Source organism: Pseudophryne corroboree, chromosome 4 (assembly GCF_028390025.1).
Source record: "Pseudophryne corroboree isolate aPseCor3 chromosome 4, aPseCor3.hap2, whole genome shotgun sequence".
Lineage (NCBI taxonomy): Eukaryota > Metazoa > Chordata > Amphibia > Anura > Myobatrachidae > Pseudophryne > Pseudophryne corroboree.
In genome coordinates, this window is record NC_086447.1 from 147,581,522 (window position 1) to 147,595,283 (window position 13,762).

Genomic DNA, 13,762 nt, shown 5'->3' on the forward strand with positions numbered 1-13,762 from the left:
GCCAGCAGATGGTGCGGTATTTCAAGAAACTGGTAGCCTCATCCTGGCCATATATGGGATCTTATGGCACGGTGACCAAATTACACAAATTGCTAATGCATTGTATCCAATCTATTATTAATGTTCTTATTGCATTTTCATGTATTAACTCTAAGGACACAACTAAGCTTGATGAGAAGGGTGCATTAAACACTGATCATTAATCACCACAACGCACATTTTTGGATGACACTCAAAAAAACAGATGTGGCATTTTGCAAATGATTTTCTATAAACAGAGGTCTTAATTAAAGTCTTAAGATTGAATGGTTGGCACGTTGTGAGGAAGTATTTCTTGGAGGCCGTGAAGTATTCAAAATAGGATGATATTTTACTTTATGAGCTCTTTGACATTTATTCTTGGCACAATTCTCGATGATTAACTGGAGACTACAGGAGCTACTTAAGTGCGTGCCTTTAATGGAGAGTAGAGCGGCACACGATCCCATTGCAAGTAAATAATGAGGAGTCAGAATGTATTACCTGCACAGGTCCTTTTATCTTCTGCAAGTATGTATGGATCTGTGCATAAGCATTGATAGCTGCCTAATGTATTCTTGCATGTAGCCGAGGAATGACATGGGGGATTCAGCTGAGCCGAACATTCATTGATATCTAAAGAAAAATATTTTAGTAAACAAGTTAAATCATTTCTACAGTTCCAGCAAGGCAATATAACTGAAATTCTCCTCTCAGAGTATTCAGAAGAATTAGTAGAATTGCTGTCTGTTAGTAGCTGTCAAATAGTTGTAAGCTATTAATGTACCCACATAACTGTGTCATATACTACTTGCTCCTAAGAGCAGAAAACCAGATCATGCGGAGCTCTTGAGCCAGTATTGAATCAAAACTTCTCCATTAGGCTCACTGCTTAGATATGTGGCCTCTGAGTCAGGAGGTTGAGGGCGTACAGAGAGGCCCGGCAGGCACCATGGCCACCTGGAAGGTGTAACCACACCTCTATGAAGGCACGACCACTGCCCCATGGTGCAGAGACTGCAGAGGTCCACTGACAGGTTATGGCAATGCCTCACTGCCTAGTGCCAAGGTTTGACGATCTATTGGTAGCAGCATGAGATACAAGTAAAGAAGAACCAGCACTATTGAGACACAGATGAAGTCAAAAGAAAGCAGTAACAATACACTTGTACAGAAGGGTGGAATGCAGCAGGACACCTCAGCAACTGCAGTAGATTACTGTACAGGACCACAATAATCTGGTATGGAGATACAGTATTGATAGTGTCTTGAGCATATAGTATGTAAGAGGATGGAGCTAGAACATCAGGGTAGCAGTGTGGCTGCCCATTGATGGTAAAACCATTGCTGGTCGATGGTTTTGCACAATCATCCAGAAATTATTGATGGTTTTACCATCAATGGTTCAAGACAGTGCATGTGCAGATGAAAGGAGCTGCAACCACGCAGGTGCAAAGCTGAAAAAGAGAACTTTCCGCCAATGGATCTCTGCCATAGACTTTAACAGTAAGAGCATAAACATCAGGAGTAACCATGGATGGTTCATAACCATCGCCCATCGTTGGCCATCCCTGAATAGCAGTAGGACTGAGGGCCTGATTCAGAGGTGGATGCAATGCCAATGTTTTTGCAATGAGATTTGAGCAATTTTTTTTTTGTACTGAGTCACATTGCGCTTGCGCTAACTTAGATTACCGATGGCAGAGCAGCATGATTGACAGACAGTGAGCTATTGGAGTAGTTAGTGGGGGATGGCATGTTAAATGCAGGCGTGTCACAATCGCTTCAGTGGCATATCTCAGCCTACGACTACATCTTCATATGCAGTTTTAGGACTGGATTCAATCATATGTGGAATTTTCCACGTCTCAAAATGGGTGGTAGCCTTATTTAATTACAGCCCATTTTCCTTGCATGGTAAATTACCCATTAAGATGCATTAAACCATGGAATCCGGAATAAGTTCTCAGATTTGCACAGGGGCTGGCAGGCAACTTACAGCCTGGGGGGCAGACTCAAACAAGTGGCCCAGCTTCTCCCATGGCATGCAATGCAAAAATGGCCCTGGAACCCTTAAATTGCACTGGCCCGGGGGACAGATGGCACCCTGCCCCCCTGCCCAGCCAGCCCCTGGCTTTGCGGCACCTGTAGTCAGAGCATTTATACTGGATTTCGGTTTGAGACTCCCTCAGGAGCTAGAACTGCAGCCTATAATTGAATATCCCTTGCAGATAAATTAACATGTGGTAATTAACCTTGGCTAATCCAGCCCTTAATGTTTCTGGTGTCTTAAGGCCCGTACACACTGGTCGATATATCGGCCGTTCTCTTGAACGGCCGATATATCACGGGACCGTCGGCCAGTGTGTACGGCCGATACGTCTGTGAACTCCGTCGTTCACAGACGTATCGCGTCGGCCGCGCAGCGCAGCTGACGGCCAATATATCTACCGATATATTGGCGCGTCGCTGTGTGTGTACGGGGCGGTCGACCGCCCGTACACATGCTGCGGCGGCCGGCGGTGATTGACAGCTGAACTGGGCGGGCGTGTGTACACGCCCGCCCAGTTCATGACGTCAGTCCCCGACGGATCGGGCAGTGTGTATGCTCAACACACTGCCCGATCCGTCCATAGATATATCTGCCGATCAATTGATCTGCAGATATATCTATTAGTGTGTACCCACCTTTAGTTATGCCAGACATTTTGAGCAACTGTAGGGTATCTCAGATTGATCATTGATGCGACAAATGTGCAACTGAGGGTGTATCTCTGTGTGCAAGCGCTGGATCTGAGACAAGACTGCGGGCATCTCAGCACAAATTCCAGCGGCTGCAATAGTTACATAGTTTTGTAAATCTGTTGTATATGAAATTACAGTTGCGGCGTGTTTTGCGTCCACCTCTGAAACAGGCCCTGAGTTTGACACAAGCCATATATAAGGACTATGTAATTACTTTTCCAGTATTTACATGAATATTCAGAAACCTATCACCTATGGCTGCAATAACATGCAGTGGCTTCACTAGGGGGGTGCGGGCCTCACCCGGGAATGGTGACACCAAAATGCTGGCTTCTCCGCTGTGACAGGAGCTGGGTGCTTCAGTGTGACATTCTCCTACAGCACTCGGCTCCGGTCACAGAAGAGGAGCTGACAGAGCAGGCACTAGTCTCCGGCGGCAGCCAGATATTGGGCATGCCCCCGAAGTGATGTAATCCCCACACAGGGCCATGCTTCCTTTAAGTTAGGCCATGCCCTCTTTCAGATGCATGTGCCTCTAGCACAAGGTGGGATACAGAGTGCAAAATGGGTGTCACCCGACCTTGTAACGCCTCTGCTAACATGTACTATACAGTGGGCCTGGCTCAAGATGGAATTCGTACAGAGATGTCCACTGGCAGTGATTCTAATCAATCTCTCTTGAGTAAAAATTCACATCATCAGTCACATTATCGAACATTAAAGCAGCCCTGTGGTTGCTCAGAATAGCTGTTGGAACATGGCTGCCGGGCCGTTGCAACTGTGAGTTTGCATGCCACGCCTGCATCTAGCTAGGAAACCCCCTGTTATCACATAGTAATAATGGCCACCAATTTTTTTCTGCATCCCCCGGTGGTAAACAGGCGGGTCAGAGCAGACCGGACAGGCTGGGACGATGTTTGCAATTGTGTGGGCCCTGCTACATCCCCGCAGCTGTTCTTCCCTGTGGCCAGGGGGTGAAGGGGGAGCGGCAGACTTTGGAAGTGCCCAGTGGCAGAGGGCAGGGGGAGCTGCGGGCCCCGGAAGCAGCCAGGGCCCCATAACAGCTGCACCCCTTTCACCCTCTGTAGTTACGTCACTGAGGTCTAAGGAGATATAATTTCTAGGGTTTGTTTGGACAATAATAGCCATGCTGTATTCCTAAAGGATTAGGGTTACTATTATTTACTCAATGAGACGCAGCGTTATGCAGACACACATGGGCCCCATGATAAATATATATAGTAAAAACTGCTAGTGCATTCATGATAATGTACCAGATTAATAACTGCAATGCACTGTAGATAATATGTATAATGTACAATTCAAGTGCACAGTCGGGACCTGATCCATAGAGGAGGAGGTGGGCCCCCAGGCAGTGGGGCCCACCGGTGGTTTCCCGTGTACCCCTGTGGGCCAGTCCAACCCTGCGCTCATCAGTGCTGTGCAGCAGTTACCCTCTGCATTTCCAGTTCTTATTTGGTAGGAAAACTAGCAGTAGAGAAGCCATCTCATCACATAACTGAAATTGAAGTAAGCTGTCAGGGTGGCAGAGCAACCATAAACAGCCTTGAAGAAATCAATACAGCCAAACTTCTTTTAACCTTTTCAATTCTGTATGAATTTTAATGCATGGCAGATAATTACCTAACAGTCATGAGACAAATGCAAATGATGGTGCTTTTCCTTTGTTGTTTACTTACAACATTATATTATGATGATGTCACTATGGGCCTGGTTCTAAGTCGGACGCAGCTCCAGGCCAATGGCAGCCTACTCAGTCGTTTTTGCTAATACCAGAATCCTCTTTGGTATAGTACAAATCTGTGTCACTGCAGGAGGAAGCCTATCCTGCCAACTGTTCTTATGTGCACAGCCACAGCCATCATGAGACGCTGACACCACGCTTTCTACATACAAGATCTCATATGTGCTGTAAACTAAGACACGCCCCGTAAATGGTTGTGACCACCCCCAAATGGTTCCTGACTGTCAATCAATTTGCTAATAAATGCTCACTGCGAGTGTCTATGCAAAGTCGTGCGTGCGCAGTGCGGCCACGATACCTGTGCAGCTGCTCATCTGCGGATATATTGGCATTGCGTACATCTCTGATATGCGACCCAGGAACGCACTATCCGACTCCCATATATAAAGAAATACTCTCAAAAGAGCTTAAACATTTATGTGCTGAGCATTCATTTATTGGTTTATATACACATACTATACAAATAGCGCTCCAATAATTCTTTTGTATGTGATGAGGACTTCTGGCTGATCTTGCTAGTCTTCTGATGGGATCGCTAACCCTCCTTAACCCTAAACCACCATCTAGTGCCTAACCTGAACCTCCCCTCCCAAAGCCTAACCCTCCCCCTAATGCCTAACCCAAACGCTCCCCCATAATGCCTAACTCTAACCCTCCCCCAATAGTGCCTAACCCTAAGCTCTCCTCCTGCAGCCTAGCCCTAACCCGCCACCAAGTGCATAATCCTAACTTCCTCTCCCGCAGTGTAACCCTAACCCCTCTAGAATTTAGCCATAACCTCCTGTCCTGTAGCCTAACACTGTGCTTCTGACAGTATTGCGAGCCCTTAACCCTAACCCTCCCACTAGTGCCTAACCCTAACCCTTCCCCTTTATTGCGCCTAATCCTAACTTCCTCTCCTGCATCCTAACAATGTCTCTCGGCCTAGTGCCCAACCTTAACCCTCCCCCTATAATGCACAATCCTAATCCTGCAGCCTAATCCTATCCTCCCCTGCCGCAGCCGAACACTAACCTCCCCTTCTGCAGCCTACCCCTAACCCTTACTCAAGTGCCTAACCCTCCTGTTCCTACAGCCTAACCCTAAACTACCTCAGCCTAACCTTCCATGCAGAATTTAATACATGCATAGTTTTCATCCATACAGAATTTCATCATTTCACATGTTGACATTTTGCAGACATGGACATATTCACTGTTGACATTTCAACAATGTCAACATCATAACTGTAAATGTTGTTATGTCAACATTATGATTATTGACACTGTAACTTTTGACATAATTACTGCATCCCAGACTAGAAATTCTGAGTGGAACACTTTAAGAAAATGTGTTCAAAGAAAAATAATATAGTTCCACATAAAAAGTGAAATGAGATGAATATTCCACCGGGGTTGTGGATCTCCAATAATTGTAGAAACCGCGGTGGCCCAGAGGTGATGGGGAACCCGTCCATTAGCCTCTGCTGAATTGTGCTCCAGTTTTGTTGTTGGTTACAAAATATAAGCAAGAGACTGCTCCCTTAGTTTATATTTAATTCAGATCTCATAGAGTAACATGAGACTGTACAGTGTAATGCGTTATAGTAAATGGTACCTGTACATAAAGGCAGTTTGTTAGTCCATTGACTTCCGTGACAGGCTAATTCTTCATGTCCTACTAAGCGATAGCCAGAATGACAATGATAAATGATCACTGTGTCGGAACAATACACAAAGTCTCCATTTTCTATCTTCACTGGAAGACCACAGGATGTACCTACAATAAAGATATTTGCTGGTTAAATCCTTCTTGATGTTTATCTTTGTTTTATGGCTCTAATCAAAAATTTGTCTTGGTGAAAAATGAGAAAGCATTTATATATTTCCAAGCAGCATTGGAAATTCAGGACAGATACTCAGAAGACCAATGAACAAGTCAAATCCCCTTCTCTCATCACTTTAACCATAACAACTCTCTGGTATTGTCATCTCCCCAGCCACTTGTTACATCCATTATATCCCTGTAATAAAAGATATGCTTCACAACTTTCAGAACACAATGACTGAACATATATTAAGGGACATGTCTGTTGCTACTTATCATTACCATTAAAATCACTGCCTAAAGACAAGAAAGAGTGACTTTCATGGATTTTGCTCTACTTTTGTATTGATATGAGATGCTCAATCTAAGTCTAACCTGCAGAATTGTGTAGAAATGTAAAAAGAAAAGAGAAAATAGGATCATGAAAGGTGTGTCCCTATGAGAGGGACCGTTTTGTCTGAGTGAAGTATAAAGATCTACGGACACTTACAACCAATGTCGGACTGAGGCATGATGGGCCCCGTCGGGGGAATACAGTGGTCCATGTTTAGGGGTGTGGCCCGTCTCCAGAGGGGTTGTGGTCAGTCGCTACATTGGTTTGCCTAATCATTAGTGAGTGCATGGTCTGGGCCCCTTAATAAATATATACAGTAAATACTGCCAGTGCATGCATGATAATGTACCAGATTAATAATAGCAATTCACTGCAGAAAATACACCATAGTCCTGTGCAGTATAAGGTAGCATATGTATAATGTATAATTCAAGTGCACAGTCTACAACTTGTTCACTAGAGAAGGAAGTGGGGACCCAGGCAGTGGGGCCCACCAGGGGTTTCCCCTGTGGTCCAGTCCAACCCTGTTTACAGCTTTAATGTCAGATACAATAAATTGCAGCTTTGTAAAGTTTGGTGACAAAAAAATATAAAATAAAGAAAAATTCAATAGTAAAAAATTCAGTGGAATATGTAGTGGAAAACAGAATAAGACATAGTTGGTAGACCTAGCAATAAATTGAAAAACTTTGCAACCTGCTTGTCATGGCATCCAATGTCACAGGAAATGTAAACTCAATTGCCTATGGGAAAAGGTGATACTGCACAGAAGGTGCATTAAAAAAATTGCAAGGTAGAGGCACAAAAATCTTACCATGTGTCTGGAATAATAACAGCTACTCTTTGAAAGGGAAATAGTAATAATAATAATAATAATAATAATAATGTCAGAAAATATCTAATGGCAACTACAGAACTGGGAAACTACACTCCTGCATACAAAGCTATAGACTATGGTATACAGTACAAAGCTATAGACTATGGCCAGAAGACCACTGCTATGTCATTTTCTGTGGGGACTGATCTCAGATCAAAAATAGGAACAGTACCCTCCATTGCCTCCATAGTCCTAAGCAGTGGCGGATTTACCTAGGGTTCACAGGACTGTAGCCCCCCAGTAAAATCCGCCACTTCCCATTGGAAGTGCTTCCTGCTAATCATAGACAGACAGTCCAAGGGAGAGGAGTTTTATCCCACTGGGACTGCCAGTTCCGTCTGCAATTAGCAGAGGGAGCGTATTCCAATGGGAAGCTACTCCCTTGCTATAATGGCAGCCTTATATGACTTCTAGGGGCTGCAGCAGATGCAGTTCCTAAAACCTGGGCAGCTTGTTAATTTCATGATCTCATGCATGCATACAAGCTGCGCTGACTGGGAGAGCAAAGCAGTAAAAATTTGTGCCTTCTGCTACCCCTTTTCCTTTTGATATCTTTGTGGATTTGCAAAAATTCATTTGAAAAATCAGCATAAAAAAATATTTTTGAATAAAGATAAATAAATAAATAAATAAAGTCCTGAAGTAGAAGAGACTACCAACACTACAAAGTTTAAACCAAGATCAAAATGTTATCCGAAACAAGTTAAAGGGGGAAGTATAGGTTGTTTCACTTCCATAGTGTCAAAGGAGATTAGAAAAATAGACAAAACAAAAAAATGGAATATTACTAAGAAAGACGCAATAGCTATAAAAACATTAATAGCAAATAAAGAGTTGATTATAAAACCTGCTGATAAAGGGGGCGGGGTCGTTTTAATGAATAAGATTGATTATATCAAAGAAATAGACAGACAGCTTAATGATCAAGAAACATACAAAAAATTGAAGGGAGATCCAATTGATAACATAAAAAGAGGCCTTCAGATTTTAACTAGATGAGCTATGGAAAATGAAATCTTGTCTAATGATGAGGCTGATTTTATAAATATTACTGACCCCTCAACCCCTACAATCTATATCTTACCCAAGATACACAAAAGTATAACTCAATCCCCAGGCCACCCTATAATTAGTGGAACAAACAGCATTACATCTAATTTATCCACTGTAGTATATTTTTATATACAGCCTCTAGTGTCTGAGACTACATTGTTCCTAAAAGACACAGGGGATTTCCTAAGAAAACTAAAAGATGTAAAATGGGAACAAAATTGCACTTTTATAAGTGCTGATGTTAGCACTTTGTATACGGTAATTGAATGGGACAAGGGGAAAGAAGCAGTCAAATATTTTCTAGAAGCTAGTGACTACTCTGACAATCTTAAAGATTTTATTATTTAATCAATTCATTTCATTTTAATTAACAACTATTTTTATTTTAATGGAATTTTCTATTTACAACAAAAGGGCACAGCTATGGACACCAGGTTTGCCCCTACTTATGCAAAGCTTTTTATGGCCCATTGAGAAGGTTTATTTATTGACAATGAAAGGGAGCTAGGGGCAAACCTCGTGTCCTGGTGGCGTTTAAGAGATGATATGTTTTTTTATTTGCCAAGGTGATGATGAATCTCTAAAACATTTTTGTGATTTGTTAAATTTTAATGGCCACAATATAAATTTTACCTTTGTCAAGAGTAAGGATAGTCTCACCTTTTTAGATCTGGTTGTATATATACAAGATCAAAAACTTTATACAAAGACCCATAGAAAAGAAACAGACTCAAATGCATATATCAATGTTACTAGTGAGCACCATGCCAGATGGTTAGACAATATTCCTCTGGGACAATTCAAGCGATTAAAGAGAAACTGTACCGATGAGGAAGTCCTAGAAGCCCAAATAGAAGAAATGTCCCAAAGATTTGAAGAAAAGGGATATACAGAGACTAATCTCTCAAAAGCTAAAAATAAATTGAATTTAGTTAAAAGGGAAGACCTACTGAAAGAAAAAAGTAAACAGAAGGAAGAGAATTCACCATATGAATGGACTTTTATAACTCAATATGGGTCACATTTTAAGAAAATTGAAAATATTTTTAAAAATAACTGGTGAATTTTAAAGGATTACACGGTTCTAGGACAACACATGCCAGAAAAAAACAGTTTTTATTTATAAGAAAGATAAATTGGTAAAAAATAGTCTTGTGGAAAATACTCTGGTAAGAAATTGCACAAAAGGTTTCCACCATTGTGGAACATGTGTAATGTGCAGAGCCACCACTAAACCCAACATTGAAAGGAAAATTACAGAATTTGAGGTCAATGGCAAGAAATATAGGATCAATGATTGTATCACTTACCATTCGACAAATGTCCTATATATGTTGGAATGTAGTTGTGGAAAACTATATATAGGAAAAACCACCCGAGCTTTAAAAACTCGTGCAGCCGAACATGTATACAATATCAAGAAGGGACTAGTAACACATCCTTTATCAGAACACTTTTGTAGTAAACACAACAACGTGGGCCATATAAAACGTTTTATAGGAATCCAATAGATTAAACTTAGTTGGCGGAATAATAATATAGAAAAAAAACATTAGCTCAGGGAGAAATGAGGTGGATTTTTGAACTAAATACACTCAAACCAATGGGACTTAATGTTGATTTTGAACTCAAATAGTTTTTGGATAGGTAGTCCTTGAGATTTTTTGTATTAACGCTATGTGACCCTAAATTCTTTTGTCTTTCTTTTTGCATGTAAAAAATTCAATCCCATGGATAATCATTGGCACAAGGAAACAGGAACGTTTCCCACTCCAATATAGGGTAAGACTTTGCAGGAATACAAAGTACGGTAATAGATAAATATGGAGTAGGTACAAGTACTGTTTCCATGATGAAGAACGCAATATTTGTGGTCAACAAGCAATGTATAAAATGGAGACAAACCATCTTCGATGCATATCGTTTGGGAGTCAGATTTCATCGCTAACTGCGATCTAAAGAAGTTTTGATGGAATTTAAAAGTTTGCATTAGTAAATGAGTTTTTTACCTTCAAAAAGATCGAGGAAATGTATCATGACCCGCAACAGAGACACGCACATGTCCCTTATGCCCGCATCGGGACATCGTGGAATTGTTAGGTTCCTGGTGCTCAGAACAAGGGAGATGTTATAAAGAGAGTCCAGAGCACCAGGACGTAATGCTGGGAAAGGGAAACGGAACGGGAATAGCCCCTGGCACCCTACCTCCGTTGTTTTACCCGTGCTGTCAATTCACTCTTGCGAGACTATGGTTTCTTGGGCCCATGGCAGCCGCGTTTGAAGGGCGGATTAAGTCTGCCCAGCTCCGATGCCCCCTCAGGTCTTAAGGAGAGACAAAGAGTGAACTGAGATAGGGTAATAACAAGGGGCCCTCTAACTGAAACAACCAAAGCCAGGGGCTACTGACTAGCCTAAAACTAAATGTATGTGCGGCTTGCCGCCAAAGGAAAAGAACAACAAAGGAAATGCTGTCCACACGCCGACACAATACTTTTGTGTATCGGCGGTGACAGCATAAGCAGAACCCTCTGCAAAACACCAGTGACAGATATAACCAAGGAATACAGCGGCCTAGGCCGACGGACGCGGCAGAGCCGCTACTCACGGAACCGGTACAAATACTGGCAAATGGACAGGAACCCCCAACGCTGCCGACACAGACTCTCAGAACTGGAGGACAGGCAGAATCCCAAACGACAGACCGGTGGACACCAAGAAGCCAGAAACTCGACCAGGCATAGGCAAAGCCACAGGACTTCTGGACAGGAACACTTCACGGCAGGACACGGGATCAGACACAGGAATCGACATAGGGACTGACACAGGAATCGACACAGGAAGCAGCTAGACAGACACTGCTAGACAGGAGCTCAGGAACTGGCAGGAACAAGCTCAGAACTCAAGCAGACTGGAAACCTAGAAATATCACCAGCATCTGTGAATTGCACTCAGCCAGCATATAACAGAGAGGCCTAATTAATTATGTCATGCAGCTGCCCTGTTGCATGACTCCAAACTGACAAGATGCAATTAGCAGCCAGGTGAGGCTGAACACATGGGAACAAGCTGCAATTACACAGACTCACCACCAGCAGCAAACAAGAGTATTCTTAAACAGAGCAACGGGAAATCCTGGCCTGCAAGACAACTTATAAACATAAAATACATAACCAAAATGCAAAATGGAAATGAGCCACAGCTGTGGCTCATAACAGGAATGCAACCGGAAGTAAGTCGTGAACCGCAAACATCACTTCCGTAACCGGTAGTGCAATAGGAAGGAGGCTTTGGTCTGCAAACATCACTTCCGGTGGAAGTGAAATGCAAATGGGAGCGGCAGCGCATATCCGGTATAGGGGTTTAAAAACCCCATGAGTAACACTGCACACTATCCTTTCTTGAGGAAGGTCTACAGACCAAAAACGCGGCGCACGGACTTGTTTTGCTGTGATCCAGGAGCTGACCAGTGCAGGGAGCACTTGCCTTTTGGGGCTTTTTTGTGATCTGCGGTGGTGCCGTGCTTCCAAGACCGGGACCTGCTCTTTGCTTTATCAAATAAGCTTAGCCCACTGCATCCTCATTAAATGGTGAGATACAACATACACCTAATCACTGCACCTGCACTTTATGGACTACATTGTGGAATTTTTAATGTTTTTAAATGTTTTTGAATGTAAAATAAATGTTTGCCTATGCACTTTAATTTAATAAATTATGATGTCAAGCAGTTTTAGCATTACTTTAAATTAATAAGGGAAATACCTTATTACAAATGTTTATGGTCAGTAGCGCCTATTCCTTTACCCGTTCGCATTTTCCTATTTTAGAGCAAAGCAGTATGCAGACCCCATGGAAATTACAGGTAGGAGCTGGAGCTGGACCTAAGTGCTGATTCTGGCTTCACAGAACTGTCATAGTTTATAATCAGGTAAATAAATGGTTAAAGAACTTGGTAGCTTACCTCCCTATCCAAATCTTCAACTAGTGCAAGTAGTAGACAGTCTTTGCTGGGTTGTACTATTACAGGGAGACCTAGCTAGATATTAGTTGACCCCAATAAATCTTATATTGTAAATAACCAATTTCTTTACATGAAATTAGTAGAGAACATATAGACAAATACCTTGATCTAAATTCTCTTTCCAAGCTTGGAGGCTTATTCCAGGGATATTGTCACAAGATTCGAAGCCATCTGGGTAGCTTTCCATCAGAAAGACATCAGAGGGTACATGCTTTAAGCCAGTAGTATCACAAATCACACGTGAAAGAGAGTGTTTTGCAAGTTCCATTCTCTGGTCCTCGGTGAAAACATTTGGATTTTCATACCAAAACCTAAAAATGTTGAAAAAGAATATAAATGACAATACTGAAATACAGGACTACACATTGGCAGGTCACTTTGTCAAGGAGAGATTCAATCTTCTTGTCCAAATAACGTTCATTTTTATGTTGCCAAAAATAAAATAAAATATTTTACATTCATAGATAATTATGAATGCAAATTATAATTGCTTGTATTAACTGATTATAGGTATACTAGTTACCAGCCCATCAACATGACGGAACAACATAACAGTCATGTCAGCATGGTGGCTGTGCACATCAGAACAGAGCAACTATTAAATTGCTCCATTGAGTGCCATCTAGTGGCTGGTGGTGCACAAAACACTTGAGTTTCTCCCATAGAGGTGAGGAGCAGTGTTATCCTTTTATTAGATTGGATTAATGGTAACATATTTATTTAATGGTTGTACGCCTTAAATAATTATTTTAGAGGAAGTTTGAGGCATGACAATCAGCATATTCATGAAAGTATAAAAAAAGATAATGAATAAATGTACTTTTTGTTTCCCATCTGCTAAGAAAGAAACAATGGACAGTATACCTAGATCAGTAAGAATGCAGACAAATGTGGTCCTAAGATTTAAAGTTACTGTCATTTTCTCATTTTTAGAGTATGGGCTTATTTTGTGGAACTGCCATGGGTACTCAAGTAGGTCAGTACACCAAGGTAGGTCACAATGCTTGCAATGTTCTGCTCCTTTTAAAGAGAGAAGCTATGTGAATCAGGACATTTGTGGCTGAAGGTAGGCTATTATAAATCCAAGTAATAAAAAATGTTAAAGCATACAAATGAGAAATCTCTAATACTAAAAGTTCTAAT

At 41.8% G+C, this 13,762-nt stretch overlaps 1 protein-coding gene across 4 annotated transcripts in view; it reads right to left on the reverse strand.

Moving 5' to 3' along the window:
- Positions 1 to 13,762, reverse strand: part of TPO (thyroid peroxidase) — a 255,440-nt gene that overhangs the window by 32,317 nt on the left and 209,361 nt on the right. For all 4 annotated transcript variants that reach the window (XM_063915496.1, XM_063915493.1, XM_063915494.1 and 1 more), the window contains 3 exons: positions 12,722 to 12,930; positions 6,125 to 6,286; positions 523 to 654 (listed from right to left, as the gene is read on the reverse strand). In XM_063915496.1, the coding sequence (XP_063771566.1) occupies positions 523 to 654; positions 6,125 to 6,286; positions 12,722 to 12,930 (503 nt within the window). The remainder of the gene's footprint in view (positions 1 to 522; positions 655 to 6,124; positions 6,287 to 12,721; positions 12,931 to 13,762) is intronic.